This window comes from Pundamilia nyererei, unplaced genomic scaffold (genome assembly GCF_000239375.1).
Source record: "Pundamilia nyererei isolate P.nyererei 1_Seehausen unplaced genomic scaffold, PunNye1.0 scaffold00002, whole genome shotgun sequence".
Lineage (NCBI taxonomy): Eukaryota > Metazoa > Chordata > Actinopteri > Cichliformes > Cichlidae > Pundamilia > Pundamilia nyererei.
This window is the reverse complement of record NW_005187403.1, coordinates 6,048,954-6,067,692: the sequence shown is the minus strand read 5'-3', so window position 1 is coordinate 6,067,692 and position 18,739 is coordinate 6,048,954. Positions and strand designations below refer to the sequence as shown.

Sequence of the window (18,739 nt, the reverse complement as noted above, 5' to 3'; positions counted from 1 at the left end):
TGCAACAATCTTATGTTTTAGGTTTTACTTTTTTATTACGTTAATTTGTTCCTGATTTTTTTCTTATCTTTTATTAATCTTCACAGCTGTTTTTTTTTTAAATAGCGCTGCAGCGCCCTCACCAGGTGGCTATATGTAACTGGCGGTAACACCCGTCCCCATAGAGACAGGCTCCTACAACAGGGTTGCTCGTGCACCGTTAGAATCGCCAGTCCTCCGTCAGAGACGATGACAGCCTCAGTATGAAAGAGCCAGCTATTTGACATTAATGATTCCATCGAAAGCAGACTTCTGTGGTGGTTGCCAATCGGAATTTTTATTATTACTGTTATTATTATAATTATTGGATTAACGACCATCAGCCACCAGGCGAAGCTTTATCCTGAGAGGCCGGAGATTTGTGTCGCTGGGCAGGGAGGAGTCTGTTATTTCAGCGTTAGCTGAAGCCAGGCCAGCATGTCGGCGTTTTAACAATACATCCATCTCAAATACAAAGCTTCGGAGAGGATCCTAATGTGCTCTTAGAGGTGAGTCTTTGCTACATGTTATATTATTGCTGTTAAATGTTGCAACGCTAGCTAACCTGCCACTGATACAGTGGACATAGCGGTGCTAGGTTAATATTGGGTCGTTCTGTTCAACTGGACTCACAAGAACCAGCTGTCATTTACTAAAAAAAATTTATTTTTGGTTTCATTTTTGAAGCTAATTCTAAAAGAACACAGAGCTATCATTTATGCCCCGAAGTGCCCTATAGTTACTTCAGTCTAAGACATTATTAGCTGATAATCAGATAAATAGCCAACAGCATACATATAGAAGGTGTTTTGGGCTCATATGAATGGTCGTGCTGACTGACAGCAGAGGCGACTACAGCACCTGCAGGTCAGACGAGGTGAGTCTTTGTGAATTTCATGTTAACGGAGCCGGTGCTGTCAGTGAGCAGGGCCCCGGTTGTTGTCCTGAAATCGATGATGTAATGGTGTTGGCTTCATGAGAAGAAGTAATACCCGTGTGTCTCTATGTTCAGGATGGATGTGGAGGTGAGTGCTGGCAGGGACAGCACTTGGAGGAGAGCAGCGGCAGCAACAGCAAATGATGATGGTGCTGGTGGTGGTGGTGGAGGAGGAGGAGGGGTCATGGAGGCTCAGGTTGTACCGCTGGAGCTGTACGACTGTGCAAGAGCCAAAATAGACGCAAATCTCCGCTGGTTGTTTGCCAAAGCCTATGGCACAGGTAAGACTTTCTCTTGTGCTGCTGAGACCTTCTTGGATGTCAAGAATGCAAGAGGATTCATATCTTTTTATATGGATGAATATTTTATTGTGCATTTTGTCCTAGTAGTAGAAAGAGAGAAAGGTATATACCCTACAAAAGGTCCATGTCTAGAATCACATCTGAGTTGTGTGTAGTTATACAGATGCTACTATGACACAAATGACAATTTTAATAAAATGAAATTTGTGACCTTTTCAGTTTAAACATTATTGATTTCTAACTGTGTTATTAAACAGTCAGAATAACTGAAAACATCAGGATATGTTGACGTTAGGTTTCAAGTTTCCAGTTACTAGTCCTTTGTTTATGCAGATTGAGACTTCAGTCTACTTGGAAATCCACTATCCTATTTTGTGAGTGTTGATTTTCGACCACAACAATTGCAAATGTATTTTATGAGAATTAACTTTTCATACCACGACAACATAGCAGCACTCCAGAGCGTCATTCCTGCGAGTGAATCCTTGGGCTGACATCTCGTGATGAGTCTTTCATGCACAGGTCACTGGCTTTGTCAGCTCTGATGAGGTCTGTTAAAATATTAAAAATGATTGCTCTACATAGGCAGGCTGTAAGTACTGCAAATGTCTGGAAATCACTCTTTGAATGTGGGTTTTTATGCCACGCACTAGCAGATCTATCAGGAATGTGATCAGGAGGTCAGCTGTGCTCTGCAAGTCTCAGTTTTTGTTTTATCAGTAACAATAATGTATTTGGAAGTTGATCCGGAGTCAGTCATTTAGGAACGGAAAACTCATTGTTCTCATATCCACTTTATGAGTCAAGCAGTTGGAGTGCCTGCAATTAAAGTGTATCCATTCCTGTAGATGACTCAGGGAATTGACGCTGACATGGGAACTAAAACTGAAAATGCAGGGCTTATAATACCATAGAAATGAAGCCGAATGCTAAATTCTGCTCCAATCTACACACTGGGAATTACTGTGTCTTTCAGATGACAATATAACTGTTATTTTCCATCAGTCATGTCAGCATGAGCAATCTCACATAAACAGATGGAGCATTTTAGTGTTTTACCATGAATGCGCAAAATATTGTATGCTTTCGTTGTGTAGACTAGAGCTTGGTGTTTGTTCGGGGCAGAGATAAGATGTCCATAATAAACACCAAACCATCACCATTATCTCAGAAAGCTTCCTGCTTCCCTTAATCTCATTGGCTCTTCCTGATGTGTGCCAGGGACTCTGGTGTCCTGTTTTATGCAGGCATTGATATAAAAGTCTATGAGGATTATACCAATACTATATGACATGGGACTCCTCAGTTTATTAAGCTATCACAACTATTTAGGTAGTAAGGAAAAGGATGAGCTAGACTGTCGCCGCCATTTATTCGCAGCTGTCACATCATGTGGCGCTTATCATGACAGTCAGTTTTTGTTCCTGCTTAGCTTAATGTGGTGTGCAGCTAGCAATTATCACTTCGACAAAGAAGCAACTGAGACCATAATTAAGCAGGAAGTGAACACTTCAATAGATATACCTGATTGTTGTTGGACCTCGTTTTGCCTTCTGTCTTATTTCTTTATAGCATAGATTCAACAAACATTTCTCAGATTTTGGTTAATATTGGCATCATGCAATTGCTTTGCCAGCAGCACGTCCATGATGTGAATCTCCTGTTCCACCACATCCCAAAGGCGCTCTATTAGATTGAGATCTAGCGACTGTGGAGGCCATTTGAGTAAAGTGAGCTTATTGTTATGTTTAAGAACAAGTGTCTTCTGGAAGCAACCATCAGAAGATGGGTATGCTGTGGTCATAAACAGCTGGGCGCTTAGCAATACTCGGGTATCGTGCAGCTTTTAAAAAAATGTTCATCTGGAGAGAAGAGATAAGTATGGAAGACAGAACCACACTATCAGAACTCCTATTAAAGTGCAAACTGACGAACACACCGACACAGCAGTGCCGGGAGGACCGTGTTGTCTGTTGTGAAAGTCAGCACAGCAGTCACATGATTAAGTGTTTAATGGGATTGGACCTGAAGGCCTGTGTCTCTGAACAACACAGCCCGTTTGTTTAGACTCATGACATGTTTATTAATGGCCTGTGGAGAAACACTGAACGTTCCTGCACTGGAAACAGTTTCAAAGAAGAAACAGATAAACGGATAGTAAAAGTGTGTCGCTTTCAAACTACATAATTACTTTTTATGTACAGTTTTAATAGCTTTTAACAGTTGGAGTCAACAGTCTTATGTTGTATAATTTGTACAATAGTGGGCTCTAAAGGTCAGGGATATTGCTTTTATATTTTCTCCCACATAATGCTTAAGTGCTCTGTCACCCACTGTACAGATCAGTACAGTCCATAGATTTTTTGTTCTGTGCTTTACTTGATAAAAAAAAGAGTTTTGAAATGGAAACTGAATGCCGTTTGAATGAACCGATACTGGAATAGTCGGATATTTAGGTAGATGTGGAAGTGCTGAGATTCTCCTGGGGCGCAGTTAGTGCTATCACCTTTCAGCTTGAGGGTTTCAGGTTCGAACCTGCTGAGGTCTTGCTCTCAGTTTGTTTGCCCTCAGTAAGCCTACATGGGTTTTCTATAAGTGCTCTGTTTTCCAGAAGCAAAGTTTTGTTTTTGTTTGTGTTTTTGTTTGGTTACTTGGCATATCTGTATTGGCTTTATACTTGGATGGTAGCAAGAATGGTTGCCTGTGCTGTTCACTCTGGGATGGACTGGCCACCTGTTCAGGGTGTATCCTACCCTTTGCCCAGTGTCAGTTGGGATAGACTCCAGCTCCCCTGTGATTTCAGTTGGATAAGCAGTTAGAAAATGATACATGGATGGATGGCTGTATTAGTGATCTCTCATGCACAATAATAAATGCGTACAATTAGAATAAAGGACCTGGAAAATTGGTGCCCACCTTTTCAGTTCTGTCTGCTTTGCCATGCTTTCAGGTGGGATTGGCTTATTGACTTACAGGCTATGTTTGCCCAACATGCTGTCTTCAGGAGGACTGTTCATTGAGCCGTCTTATTGGAGAGAAATGTTGCATACCCCTGCAGAGCCCGGAGTCTGATAGCTCTGCCTTAACTGTCAGCAGGATTTCTGCTGGTCAGTCTGACCTTTGTGCTTGAAAGAATAAGAACAAAGACTCATACATGCACACTGGGCTGGGTTTAAGTCCTGGATCAGATAGACGATAAATATCTAAGCAGTATTAACTACTAGAATTATGGAGGAGAACCTCTCCTTTCAAATTTATTGCTGCACACACACATACACATGCACACATCTCCTGATGTCAAGGTCCATGAATCAATTCACTGAGCAGGAGCCGGGACAGCATCCCAGCCCCCGCCTCCGGCCTCTCCATCACCACAGCAACCATGGAGGAAGAGGAACCATTCTGGGACAGCTAAGAGTGAGGAAGTGGGGGTATTTGTAAGAGGAAAACAAAACAGAGGAGCTCAGACATGCAGGGGTGTGTTTTCTCACATGATCTAGAATTCTCATTCACATATGGCAGCGCTACATCAGCGAAGCGTGCAATAGATCCTGTATGTGGACCATGACAAGCAAGCAGTCTGTCGTAAAAGACACAGCTGAGGTCTTCGCAGTCAGATGTAGTACCGAGCCTGCTGTGTGTGCGCTTTCCACTGATGGATGTTTGTCTGTTACATCACAGTCAGCATCATCCCTAATGTGAAGCAAAACGAGAACACATGCTTTTGTTAACTGATGCAAGTATAGCTGCTTATCTTCTCTTCTCACACTTTTATTCATCACTGTCATCGCTCAGTTCTGGAGATGTTTGACTTAGAAACAAACAGTCCCTCAAGAAGCCTGGCAGGGTGTAACTGCTAGTCCAAGCCAATCATTTGATAGAGAAACCATAGATAATGGCAGTTAAAAGCAGTGCATTTTAGGCATATCTGTGTATGCGGACATTACAATATTTTAACAAGACAAAGATGTGCAAGGAAGCTCTATCTGGCTACGAGGTTTGCTGTACTGTCAGAGAGATAATTTGACATTTTGGAGCGATACACTTGTTCATTTTCTGCTGAGTTAGATGCAAAGATCAATATTATTCTCTTGTATGCACACCATCTCTGAAGCTGGAGCCAGAAGCAGTTAGCTTACCCTTGCAAAAAGACTGTGCACAGAGGCAAACAAACAAACCTAGCTCTTCAAAGTTAAAAAAAAGAGCTAGAGTCTCCTAGAGACCTCATCATTTGCTTGCCAACATTCCTTCATTTCTGTGGTTATTCAAACAAGATGTAATGTAGTAATAGCTGAGCTAAGAGGTGCTGTAGACACAGATTTACTGCTTCCCCCTCCATCCACTTTTACGTTAACCTACACTAAGCACCTTCTGTTTTTTATCGTAAAATAGATACCACTGTGCCTGCTATCCATTTACTGATTTATCACAGAAATAAATTATACAGTTATACATTTTGTTTAGAGCAGTACACACCCACTCATACCCCTCTATGATGGACAGAACTACTAAAATACTAAATCCACTACAAGTTCAGGTCAGTTTTATATTAGCTTGCATGCTTATAATATTCATTATCAGATGGCTTTGAGGTTGTTTTTTTGGGGCGTGGGGTGACAAGAAACAACAGAGTTTCAACACACAGAAATTTCGTGAATGCTTCGGGCCTTAACTCCTGGATTAACATGTCCAAGACATAAAAATAGCTTTGGCATGTCCATGTGCATGAGCAGGAGCTGGAGAATGCTAGGCTGGCTTGGACGACACCATTAGCTTAACCATCACCACTAAGTCCCGTTGGCTAAGTGGCTTACAGCTTCAGGCCCAAGTGCTGTTTAACCACTGACTTTGAGTGCTCTCCTCATGCACTGGTTTCTTCTTAGACGGTCTAATACCCTTTAAAGCCTGTGTACTAGGAGCTTCTCTGTTACATAACACAGCAAGGCATTGGTTGGACACGTGTTGTATAAAAATAGTTTGTGTGTGTGGTTGTAAAGTGTGATTTGTACCTTTATACAACTTTGATAGGTAAAAAAACTTGCTGCTCACATTGTGGCTCTCATTTTGAAAGCATTTTGTTTGCCATCAATCCTTCCCCCAGATCATGTTCCTGCAGACCTGCGGGACCCCTTCTACACAGACCAGTATGAGCAGGAACACATCAAACCCCCCATCATCCGCATGCTGCAGTCTGGAGAGCTCTACTGTCGTGTGTGCGGGCTCATCCTTCACGCCGAGCAGGCCGGCTCACTCCAAAACCACCAGTCTGTCATCCAGGCTCTGTCGAGAAAAGGCATCTATGTCCTGGAGACCGACAACACGCCAGTTTCAGATCTGGATCTCAGCGCTTCTCCCATCAAAATGGTAAAATGTGTCTTTCTAGATTGTCAGAAAAAGCAGACTCAGTTTTCTGAAAGATGAGTCACATTTCGGCAACGTCCCAATGCCAGATTCTGTGATTCATGTGTAGCAGTTGTAACAGTGACAAAATAACAAATATTTAATTTGCTTTCATTTCACTGATTTACACACCTCCCCAAAAATCTCTTTGTTTTTTTTCCCATTGTGGTTAGTATTCCTCTGTAATAGTATAACCCAGTAACCTGGCAACCCACACTTACCATCTGTTAACAAGCTAATCTGACTTTCCAGAGCCAAATGTGAGCTAGTAGTGTTGGAATAAATAATGCACCAATGTAACAGAATTATTCATCAGGCAAAATGGATCAAAAAGTTTTTCATGAATTTTCAATTTTCTCTTGATGATTTCCATAATCCTGAAAATGTGCTCTAAATGCAAAAACAACACATAAAAGGGAATGATTATTATATAAAAACAATATTGTACCATTACCATTATACCATTACTACTATACTAAAGTGAATCTGTGATTCCCAAATATTTAATACATAGAAAGACTTCATGAATGTTGGGTTGTCACAGTAGGGGGCAGGAAAAGTCATTTCCGCCTAAGACTTCTCAAATGCTATGTATCTAATGATAGATTCAAAGATAGCTCTTTATCTGTTCTCCCAGAGCGCACACATCCACCTCATTGATTCCCTGATGATGGCCTATACGGTGGAGATGATCAGCATAGAGAAGGTGGTGTCCAGTGTCAAGCGCTTTTCAACCTTCAGTGCCTCAAAGGAGCTTCCTTATGACCTGGAAGATGCGATGCTGTTTTGGATCAACAAGGCAACAATTAAACAGTGTTATTGTTATGACAGTTGGATTTGTGTGTTCGTCTGTCTGTGCTAACCTGCTGTATTCTTTGGTGTTTTAGGTGAACATAAAGTTGAGGGAGATCACAGAAAAAGAGTGTAAAATGAAGCAACATCTTCTTGACTCACCGAGTCACCAGAAGGTAATGATAATATAATAACAACAATAATAACTTTATGTATATAGCACCCTTTAAAAACAAGTTTCAGAAAAATACACTCACTGGCTACTTTGTTTGGTGCACATGTTCTGTTGCTTGGGGAAAAGCCAGACTGCTTGCATTTGATATGATTGCAACAGTAACTCCAATAACCACTCCTTACAACCAAAGTATTCAGATGAGTGTTTCTGAATGCAGAGAGTAGGGTGCAAACACCCTTGCAGATGAGCTACAGCAGCATAAGACCACACTGGGTGCCAGTCCTGTCAGCTAAGACCAGGAAATGGAAGTTATAATTCAAACAGGCACATCAGAATTGAACAATAGTAGATTGCCTGGTCTGATGAGCCTTATTTTTCTGCTATGACATTCAGAAGTAGTTTAAACGCCACCTCAGCATTATTGCTGATCCATTACATCATGGATGTGCAGCAGGCAGCAAGTGCATGATATTATCATGTAAATATGGACTAAAATCTCTGATGGATGTTTCCCTGTTCTACGCAGAGTGAAGGGAGTGCTGAAGGCAAAAGGGAGTCTTAGTATGAGCAACGTGCACATAACAAAGTGTTCAGAGAGTGTAGCTTCCCCTGTCTTGAAAAGAGTCTGTCTTAAGTGATGTTTTTTGCCTTTGTCTAATGTCCTACATGTGTGCATCTTGTCCTTAAAATACATATTAATTGTCAAGTAATCAGTTCTGTCTTCTACTGACATTGTCTTGCAAACCTGTGATCAGATATTCACACATTTTTATTTGTGTGTGTTTGCACCTCATGCTTAAAGGATATATATATCATGCGTTATATTTTTAAACTACTGTCCCTATTATTTGAGGGCTTTAGGATAATTAAGCTGTGGGATTCTTTGTGGGGAACCAGTTTTTAATGTATTATATTTTTAACATAGGGATTTTTTTTTCAAATTGTGTCTGTCATCATTAAGTTTGTGCTGAGTAAGCTTTTGGTAGTTAGTGTTTTTAACGTATCAACAGATGTGCAGACAGTTGCCGCTGGATTGACGCTTGCATTAACTAGCTGCATCATTAGTAGCACAGTGTGTCTTTTGAGCTATGTCTCATTTCAGTTGTTCCCCCCTGATTCCTGAATAAATAGATATTGCTGATGCTTTCATTCGAACCCTTTCCGGTTATCTTTAAGACCAGATCTGCCTCCTTCCAATCAGGAGAAGATTCGATTCCTTCTGGCTGTGTCTGACCCTTTACTTGTCTGTTGCTCTTCCTCTTTGTGTCTCCCTCCCAAATTAACTCCCTCGTGTGCCTCTTGGATACTAGTCTCCCTCCAAATGGTACTGGAAGCTTGTACCTGTAAGTGCCACTGCTTGCAATCACCTGTGTGAATGTCAATGTGTCAACTGGAGGTGTGTGAGGTTGTGTATGTGTGTGCATCAGATGTGGCAGCGTAATGGAAAGCTGGGAAAAAACTAGACTAACAGGATGAAGGAAAAAGGGAATATATTTATGGGTGTTATATAAATGCAGTAAATTGTATAAGGAAGATGACACAGTGGCCCTTACTGGCAAAGGAAGGAACATCACCATGCTCGTTTGCTTTTAATTTCAAATCCTTTTTTACATCCTTTAATATTCAGCTGAGCTCATTCAGTCCTCAACTTCCTCCTCCCAAACCATCCATTTATCCACCCAGTGTTAGAATGGCTCATGGCTTCTTTTATTTCACCATTAACTTCCTCCCAATATCATTTCTTTCTGACCTCACTAGCCTGATATATTGCATGCTCTGGCTCATTGCTTACTGGAACCTGTGGAGTTCTCTCGTGTGGTAAAGTATTCATCATTAACCCCTTTCGTTACTTCATTGTACGGTTTATGACTTTTTCCCTTGCATATCCACGCAATACTTATCTGTGTTATGCTTAGCTTAAATATTTTATATGAGAATCATTAGCACCCTTCCCGATTCGTATCAGCGAAGACACACATTATGCACCACATGACATGTCACAACCAAGAAGCCCTAGACCCCAGTTAGTGCTGAAGAGAAGCAGAGATTAGTTTACAGCATGTGAGATGTTATGTTTATCTGACAAGTGAGAGTGTGATTCAGTGATTCATTAGACAAATGTGTGCACACTGTGTAATCCTAGGCCTTCTCTTGGTGTGTAGGTGCGTTACCGCAGAGATCACCTATCAGGTCGAACGCTCCAGCACTTCCCCTTGTTGGACGACCTGTTGAAAGACATGTGTGATGGCACAGCTCTGCTGGCTGTGATCCACTTTTATTGCCCAGAACTCGTTAGACTGGAAGGTACTGTAACACAGCTCTATTCAAGCCAGAAGTGTAGCACATACTGTAGCTGTCAATTTATCCTAATGTTATATAAGTCAGGATAGTTTTACCAAGAGGTGAATTAAAAGATCAATACGACTGTGAAGCAAAAGGAGCAGTATCTATGAATTTAAAAGGTTTAAGAGTACAGAGTAAGCCTGATAGCGTTGTCCTGTTGTGTGCAGATATCTGTCTGAAGGAGGTTCCCTCTATCAGTGAAAGTGTTTACAATATCCAACTACTGATGGAGTTTTCAAACGAGTATTTGAACAAATGCTTCTATCTGAAGCCTGAAGACCTGCTGTACTCCCCACCGGTACTAAAGGTGAGCTTGGAAACATAAAACGCTTTTATAGTTACAATAAAATCACTGTACATTTATTTCTGAGTAAAAGTAGCCAGCGTAAAATTTAACTGCTTAACTATTATATCTCAACAAAAGACGTGTTTTATGGATTTGTCCTTGTGGTCCTGCTCCTCTTGCCCTCAGTCTCAACATCTGATAGTGAATTGCTTTAAGCGATGGATTAAATCTAAAGAATACATATAAAGCCCAGTGTGCCTTGATCCTGTGCTATGCTGCTTTTTGTCATGTCTTGCTTTTCTTCCTGATATCGTCAGTTTTTGATGTCTTACAGAATAATGTGATGGTCTTCATTGCCGAGCTGTTTTGGTGGTTTGAGATTGTGAAGCCAGACTTTGTTCAACCCCGGGATCTTCAGGATATCAGAGATGGTATGGCACACTTTCTGCCTTCATCCATCAGTTTTGATTGAATAACACAAAAAGCACAGTCGCTACATGTACACAGATTGATTTGATGACTATATATATATATATTTGTATTTACTGAAATGTTAGTGGCTGTTGTGAAAACGTGCCATTCTTCTATTTCCACAGTGAGACTGCTGCTGCAGCCTAAAACTTCTCGATCCTATGTACCCATCTCCAACATCACTAAACGAAGTTTCCTGACATCATCGCACTCTGCTGACACCCTGGCCACGCCCACAAGCCCTGACCTCAGGTATCATTACAAAAAACATCTATTGAGTCACTAGTCCAGAAAAAAAGAGTTTGGCTGTCTTTTCCCTAAGATCAAAAACAAAACAAAACAAAATTAACTAATGTTTTAAAAGTTACACATATACAAAATTATACAACATTAGGGCTAAACTACTGACACGATTGAGGTCTTGGGTTTATTGCACCAGATCATTTAAGCAAAGTGATTGGCTTTTATATTTCCCAGTTTAGCTTTTGATTGGGTCTTTGGTCGCAGGACCCAGACAAGCATCATCTTGTCTCTTCTCCTAAATGAAGATCTGTGGGATGATTCGGAGTGCGGTGTCTCTCTTTTGTGTCTCTGCGGTAGTGTTTTAAATGCCTCTGCACTAAATATTTAAGCAATGTAAACTTAGTAAATTAAGAGGTTATTAATTTATACAATGATATAGATATACAATAATAATTTACACAGCTAATATCTCTCTCTCTCTATCTCTCTCATGCAGCACTAAATCAAGCTCCACAAGCCCATCTCTGCTGCCTCTGAGACAGAGACAACAGAAAGTGGTTGAGGAGACCACTCCAGGTAAAAAAAAAAATCATCTGTGTTCTGAGCTGAGGTTTCTGCCTGAAGTCAAGAAGTAAATATATTTTTTCCTAACATGGATCATGTATTCTTTGTGCAGATATAAGGCATAGGCCTAACTCTCTGATAGGCCCAGATGTGCAACATCAGGGCTCCAAAATGGCCTGGCCAGAGAGAAGGACGAGGTGAGTGGTATACAGTAATTGGTTTATTCAGTTTCATGTTGCAGAATCTATCAGTATGACAAATTCTTTTGTTCAGCTTACCTAACTCATTTTCCTCCTTCTGTACTATTATCTCATCCAGGCCTTTATCCCAGCCTGCATCCTATGCCCTGCATTTTGCCCCAGAGGATGATGCAGACAGTATCAGTCTTGCTCGCTCCATTAGCAAAGACAGCTTAGCCTCCAACATAATGAGCATTACTCCTAAACACATGCTGGGTGCGGGTCTGTCTCAGCATAGACTTAGTGGTCAAAGCCTGCTTAGTCACATGCGCATAGAGGATGAAGAAGAAGAAATAGAAGAGGAGGAACTGGTTGCCGTTATCCATCCTTCTGTATTTTCTAGACATCGATTCGGGAGCAACATGGAGCAGGACGAGCTGGAAATGCAGAGTGCAGCTCCTGCCTCAAAAGTATGTAATGCTTCTCGTCCTTCCTGTTTCGATGCGGGCCCTTTTACTCTGGACTGCCGAGGCGACAGCTATTATCTGGAGCCTTTGTTTCCTGCCATCCCTAAAATGGCCAAAGAGAAAAGCATCAGCCTGAACAAGCAGGAGGAGAGCGGTGAGAGTCGCTGCAGAGGCACGGGAAATGCAAGAAATGCAACCGCCGGTGTCCCGCGGACCTCACAGAGGAAATCCCCCAGCACCTGTACACCCACACAAGTGGTGGAATCAGTTCCTAGCTCTCTCAGGCAACTGATCGAGGATTCAGCAGTCGACTCTCAGCCTGGGAAGAAGCAATCTGAAGGCTTTTTCCTTCACTTGTCAGATGAGCCAGACCAGCACAGTTCTTTTTCCATAGATTGCATGCCAGAGGCAGGGCCCGATTCTGACTCTGACATTGCAGACCTGGAGGAGGATGAAGAGGAAGAAGATCAGATGGAGCTGATGAAAGAGGAGGTGAAGGGAGGGAGGGGAAAGTGCCCAGAAGAGGACGACACGGCTGAATTTGGAGAATTTGGAGAGGGCGAGTCAGCCAAACTCAGAGAAGACATGAAGGTAAGCGAGCGGGAGGATAAGGAAGATTGCAGTGGGCGCTCTAGCCCTTGCCCTAGTACCATATCATGGGCGAGTAGCTGCAGTGCTTCGGGCAGCGCCAGTGTCAAGATGACCAGCTTTGCAGAGAGAAAGCTCCTCAAACTTGGTCTCCGTGACGGATACTCAAGTACCAGCAGCTCCCAAAAGACAACACCTGATGGCTCTGATGTCACCCCCTGCCCTCCCTGGCAACTGAGGAATGACTCCGCCTCGGGTTTGCTGGGGAAAGAACCGAGCACTGTGATGGGGAAGAATACGGCACTTAGTTCTCCAGTTGTGCCTTCAGAGCTACTGCAACTTCACATGCAACTGGAAGAGCAGAGACGCGCAATCGAATATCAGAAGAAAAAGATGGAGACGGTGTCAGCCAGGCAGAGATTAAAGCTTGGGAAAGCTGCTTTCTTGAACATTGTTAAGAAGGGTGGGGGGCGCAGCGACACTCTTCCTTTACCCCTCAAACACTCCAAGGAATCGTTGGCGCTAACATCTGCTGACAGGAGTAAAGCAAAGAGCCAGACCAGCAGAGATGACTCTTGTCTTGATGCTCTAAAGGTTCGAACAAAGGGAGGTCAAAGAGAGGAAGGACCGGTGAACACAGACAACAGATTAAACGCTCTCTCCCAGGATAATGGAGCTGAACCTGATATAAATGAGTGCTCCCGTTCCATAGAGCTGCTCAATGAAGCTATTAGTACTATTCAGCAGCAGATGATGCAGCTCTCATTACAGCAAAACCTGCTCATGAAGCAGAGCGTGGCCTCCCCTCCAGACTTGGTGCCGTCAGGCCCAAGCACACCCCCTGACACAAACCCAACACAACAAACACCTTCTACCTCAGACTCCAGATCTTATGCAGTTCACTTTGTAGATATCAGTGGCGGCAGTGCTGCACCAACTCGTCGTCCTCCCAAGCTTAGCTCCAGCCAGCGCAGCAAAGCCTCAGAGGTGAAACAGAGTAAAGAAAACAGCAAGAGTGTCAAAAAATCAAACATCCAACTTCCAGAATGTGCTGAAGGGGAGGAGGTGGAGAGTACTGCTGAGAGCTCTAGGACTGAGAGAAGCCTTCAGAGGAACACCACCTTCAGGGTCCAAGACAGTGCAGGAGAGGGAACAGGGCGCCTCTCAGACAAACTCAAATCACCAGACCCACCAGTTATCTCCAGTACGACTCAATTTCCATCACAGGATGGAGAGCAGGAGAAGGACGCAGCTGTCAGGCCAAGGATGGAGGTTGCCAGTGGGGAGGAGAGCACAAGGGTCAAGGGTCAGCTGATTGAAGTCGACTTGTCAGAGCTCAAAGATCAACTCGAGGATGGCACTGTAGACGCCCCAGACTGCGTGGCAGAAGGCGAGCAGAAGAACGTGTTGGGCTTCTTCTTCAAGGTGAGATGAAGATGTTTACACATTTTGTTGTACTGTGTTTTAATTTCAATGTGGTATATTGGAGGTTTTTCTTTAATCTTCCAGGATGATGAAAAGGCAGAGGACGAAATGGCGAAACGTCGCGCTGCCTTCCTCCTCAAACAGCAGCGCAAAGCCGAAGAGGCGAGACTACGCAAACTTCAGCAGGAGGCTGAGAGCGAGCTCAAGCGTGATGAGGCCCGGTGAGTTTGGACATGAAATCACATGTTAAGAAATGATAAGGAGTGGTCCAAGGCGTGGGTGGGCATCTGGCCGTTGTATTAACTTTCCTTCTGTTTGCTCAAGGCGAAAGGCTGAAGAGGATCGCATTCGTAAGGAGGAAGAGAAGGCACGGCGAGAGCTGATTAAGCAGGAATACTTACGGCGGAAGCAACAAGCCCTGATGGAGGAGCAGGGTCTGGTCAAACCTCGCCCACGGACCAAAGCCCGCAGGAACAGGCCTAAATCGCTGCACCGTGAAGAGTCCAGCGGTCTCTCCAAAGGATCCGCTACACGTAAGAGTGTCTCTAGTACTTAAGCAGTAAAAATGTGATCGCGTTGTCGTCCTCTGAGTATCTGTGTGTGTGCGTGTGTGTCGTGCAGGTAATTCTCTGAAGGTTTCCATGTTGATCAAAGCCCAGGACTCTGCAGCAGGCTGCAGGGGAGGTGAACCTTCTTAAGCTGCTCTGCATGATGTGGACACGACTGATAAAAATAGGAGTGGATTTCAGAATAGGAAGATCAGTCCGTCTTTTTTCAGAGCAGACACTTCTGATTGGCTTTGATACACTTGTTTTATTGTTTTATGTGCAGCTTATTGTGTCTCTTTGGTCTTACATGTGCTTTTTTTTAACTACATTGTTCTTTTTTTAATTATTGCTGTGAAAGTGCAGTAGTTCAGGCATGAAACTGGGCAAACAGCACTTGGCTAAGGAAAGTAGCTGATGGTAAATCCTTCTGTCTCCATTTTCAGCCGATCTGAGCTGCAGTCATCGAGGATCAACGCTCTCTTTGGCAACTGATGCAGACAGCGTTATCTCCGGAGGGGCAGAGTCAAACAGGTGAGAGTTTGGCTGTATAAAAGCAGAGAAAATTTGTGTCCATGTTGTGTGTCTTTGCACTAATTTGATTTTGGTGCATTTTTTTAGGGCTGGATCTGTGTGCTCTATGGAGTCATTCCCCCTAAGCAGGGCCTCCAGCAGGAACATGGAACGGGACTGGGAGAACGTCTCTATAGCCTCTTCCATTACTTCGAATGAGTATACTGGTGAATAGAAATGCTGAAAAAAAGATTTATTTCCATCATCACAAAACCAACATTTATTTTTAAAGATTGGTGCAATAAATTTTTTCTATTTTGTCACATTCTTAATGAAAGAGACATTTAGATAAATGTGTTTTTATGCTATTTGTCAATGAAACTGTGAAAAGGTTGATGGCTCTCCTGTATGACCAGGCCCAACAAAACAGTTAGCTTAGCCTTAAGCACAGATTGTAATATCCACTGGACCTCAAGCCATGACTTCACAAACTTTGCTACAAGCTTGAACAGCAGTTTGCCACTGCATCTACTCCCTCCTTCAGTTTTGATGCTAAGCTATGCTAGGCTAATCGGCTCCTTATTCTAGCTTTATAATTGCTTTAAAAATATGAGAGAAGCATTGATATTCCCATGTAACTCAGCAAGAAAGGAGTTAGGCCTGTTTTCTATTATAATCTAAACCACTCCTTAAATGGTTAGAGACCTGTATGTCATTTACTGATCTTCTTGGTTTGGTTCATATGCTATAGGTCCTAAACTCTTCAAGGAGCCGAGCTCCAAGTCCAACAAGCCAATCATCATCAATGCCATCGCCCACTGCTGCCTGGCCGGAAAGGTTAATGAAGTGCAGAAGAGCGTTGTTCTTGAGGTCAGTGAACACACAGCAGTAATACCTATGAAACTGTCTGGGAACTTTGTGTATATCATAGTAAACATTTTTAACGTGTTATTGAAACAGTACTATGCAAAAGTCTTGAGCCACCCGTCCTTCCTTTCTATTTTCCTTTCAAGAAGCCAGACTTTCTAACATAAGAGACAACTTAGCTAAGGACCCGTTTTAAATTGCAAGCTCACAATTTTAGATTAGTTTAATGTTAATGTAATGTCAAAGATAACACAATTTGTTGGGCAAATAATTTCATTTTTCCAACAATAAGGTGATTCCCAAAGAGCTATCAGCTGGAAAGTTCTATCTCAGCATGGTGTGCAGTGGACAAGTGGAGGACAAAAGAAGAAGTAGTAGGCCTTAAAAACTATATACAACAGATGAACTTTATCTGAAAATCATCCCAATGTTTAAATGGTTGTTAATATATATGGAGGAGGTTAGGAAAGACATGCAACAATATGTGAAACACAGTGGAACAGGTGGTCATACCAAATATTGACTATATTACCATGTATGTTTGCACATTTCAATAAATCACTGCAGCTATTTTCAGCAGACTACAAAGAAATAAGTGGAAGCTGAAGACTTTTGCATAGTACTTTTAACTTTTTACCACATTCAAAAATTCAGTTTTAAATTCTCAGGAACTAGAAAAGTGCGAGTCCAATCACCTGATCATCCTCTTCCGTGATGGCGGGTGCCAGTTTCGCGCCATTTACTCGTACTCTCCGGACACTGAGGAGATCATCAAGTTTTCAGGCACAGGACCGCGCACCATCAACCGAAAGATGATCGACAAGCTCTACAAGTACAGCTCAGACCGCAAGCAGTTCACTGTCATCCCCGCCAAGACTGTGTCGGTCAGCGTGGACGCTCTGACCATCCACAATCACCTGTGGCAGGTCAAGAGACCAGGGAGTGCACGGAGAAAATGAGAAAGGGGGACATTTGTAACCATTTCTGGTCCCATCTGCTACTGTTGGGCAGGCCCCAATAAGCGTGGAGACGACTGTCATGTCATTAGAGGGTTCAGATATTCAAAAGTATTGCATTCTGTTGTATTAGCTTTTTATTCTGTATGTCACACTGCAGGGTTTTAATTTGTGGGGATATCCTACATTTAATTAGGCACTTCTTTTTATGTAGCACCCCCATTACTGAATCTACTGGTACCAAGTGCAAGTGTAGACACGCAGGGATGAACCTGACAGTGTCTTGTAACATTTACTGTTCCAGCTTGGCAAAGAAGTACCCGACTGCTGTGATTAATCCAGGCTGCGCATACAGAGGACTCTTCTACTACTCGTATGTGTTTTTATGACGAGGGAGCTTCGAACAGACTTTTTTTTTATGTCCGTGTGGAATGGATGTTAGTAAGTGGTAGTCCTCTTTTCTATTTAGTGTGTTTGGAGAAGTGCGTCAGTCTTTGTGTTAGGGGGAGGGGAGAGCAGACTGCAGTTCTTCTGCATTTGGCCCTGAATGTGTTTACTCTTTTGATTATGCTTTAAATCTTCTGACAACCAAGCAAATGTTTTCCGGGGGGTATTTGTGCTGCTGTTACAGTGGAAAACAAAATAATGTTGTTTTTACCTTAAGGGAAATTGTACTGGTATTTATCTCAAACCTGAAGCAATTTAAACACTGCATTAAATCAGATCTCAAGGGCAGCCTACGGAAATAATCGCACACATATATAAACATGTATTCCGATGTGAGCCCTGTGAGATCACCGATTAGCTCACATCACTGAACCAAAATTGACTGGTCTATGCCACTGAGCTGTTTGCCTCTCACATATAACTGCTGGCTGGATGTTGGCGAGATGTTCGTTTTTAATGCCGCTTCTGGCGCTTCACACTAGTAATTTCCTTGCAGTGACTGATGTCAGCAGCTGGTACAGTGTTTGGGAAAACTGCACAATACTTGATATTTGTTTGCTGCGTTTTGTACGTTTTTGAGCAGTATTTTTTGTACGTTGCGTACAAGTTATGTTAAAAAAAAAAAACAGGCACTATTTCGAGGTTTGTTCTGTTACAGGCATACAGAGCTGAGTCTTGTCCGTGTTATATTGAATGTTTATTTATTTTGATTAAATATAATAAATGCAGCTAGGTACATTTTCTTGCTAAAGTTGCCTTAATGTGTCTTTTTTCTGCTCTCCGTTTCCACTCTGTATTTACTAAACGGGGGGGATGCACAAGTCCTTTTTATGGATTGCTAAGAACTACTAAATGCCACACAGTCAGCACCTGCAGCTGGCAGTTAAAGCTAGAAAATGAAGATCTGCGGAGGACATATGGTCAGGAGAGTGAGCAATAGTTATGGTTGCTGATCAGGAAGTACAATTAAGTCCAGTTAGAAAAACACTGCACAACTGTGACTTGTTTGCTATGGTTACCAGTAAGTACATCCCATGATTCAGTCATTTATAGGAGGACCTGAAATCACCCGCTAAACAACCATCACCCTCACATGGCCATGCTTAACAGTTAGTGTCTGGTTTTTTTTTGCTGATATGCTGTTTGGTTCTTGCCAGATCTGGTCCTCTGTATTATGGTCAACATCTCCCCTTTGGCACAAAAGCAAACGCAGCTTATCAA

The 18,739-nt window shown here is 42.5% G+C and overlaps 1 protein-coding gene across 6 annotated transcripts; it reads left to right on the top strand.

The window, feature by feature from the left end:
* The first annotated feature begins 157 nt into the window (after positions 1 to 157).
* On the top strand, positions 158 to 17,676 carry camsap1a (calmodulin regulated spectrin-associated protein 1a). 6 transcript variants are annotated; one of them, XM_005720269.1, is made up of 20 exons: positions 158 to 527; positions 1,031 to 1,236; positions 6,359 to 6,621; positions 7,295 to 7,456; positions 7,545 to 7,625; positions 9,383 to 9,442; positions 9,787 to 9,928; positions 10,135 to 10,274; positions 10,588 to 10,684; positions 10,850 to 10,976; positions 11,464 to 11,543; positions 11,644 to 11,728; positions 11,850 to 14,190; positions 14,275 to 14,411; positions 14,515 to 14,723; positions 14,812 to 14,874; positions 15,182 to 15,269; positions 15,357 to 15,475; positions 16,000 to 16,118; positions 16,784 to 17,676. In XM_005720269.1, the coding sequence occupies exons 2-20, from the start codon at positions 1,032 to 1,034 to the stop codon at positions 17,072 to 17,074; spliced, it is 4,809 nt and encodes a 1,602-aa protein (XP_005720326.1). In that variant the 5' UTR covers positions 158 to 527; position 1,031; the 3' UTR covers positions 17,075 to 17,676. The 6 variants fall into 6 exon arrangements, with proteins under 6 accessions (XP_005720326.1, XP_005720327.1, XP_005720328.1 ...); XM_005720270.1 differs by lacking the exon at positions 9,383 to 9,442 and adding an exon at positions 8,935 to 8,967; XM_005720271.1 differs by lacking the exon at positions 9,383 to 9,442.
* The last annotated feature ends 1,063 nt before the right edge of the window (positions 17,677 to 18,739 follow it).

Excerpts from the sequence above, each read along its gene's own strand:
- camsap1a (XM_005720269.1), top strand. The coding sequence starts at position 1,032 with ATGGATGTGGAGGTGAGTGCTGGCAGGGACAGCACTTGGAGGAGAGCA. Across the intron at positions 10,977-11,463 it reads CCCACAAGCCCTGACCTCAG|CACTAAATCAAGCTCCACAA; the intron begins GTATCATTACAA and ends TCTCTCATGCAG. Across the intron at positions 14,875-15,181 it reads TGCAGCAGGCTGCAGGGGAG|CCGATCTGAGCTGCAGTCAT; the intron begins GTGAACCTTCTT and ends CTCCATTTTCAG.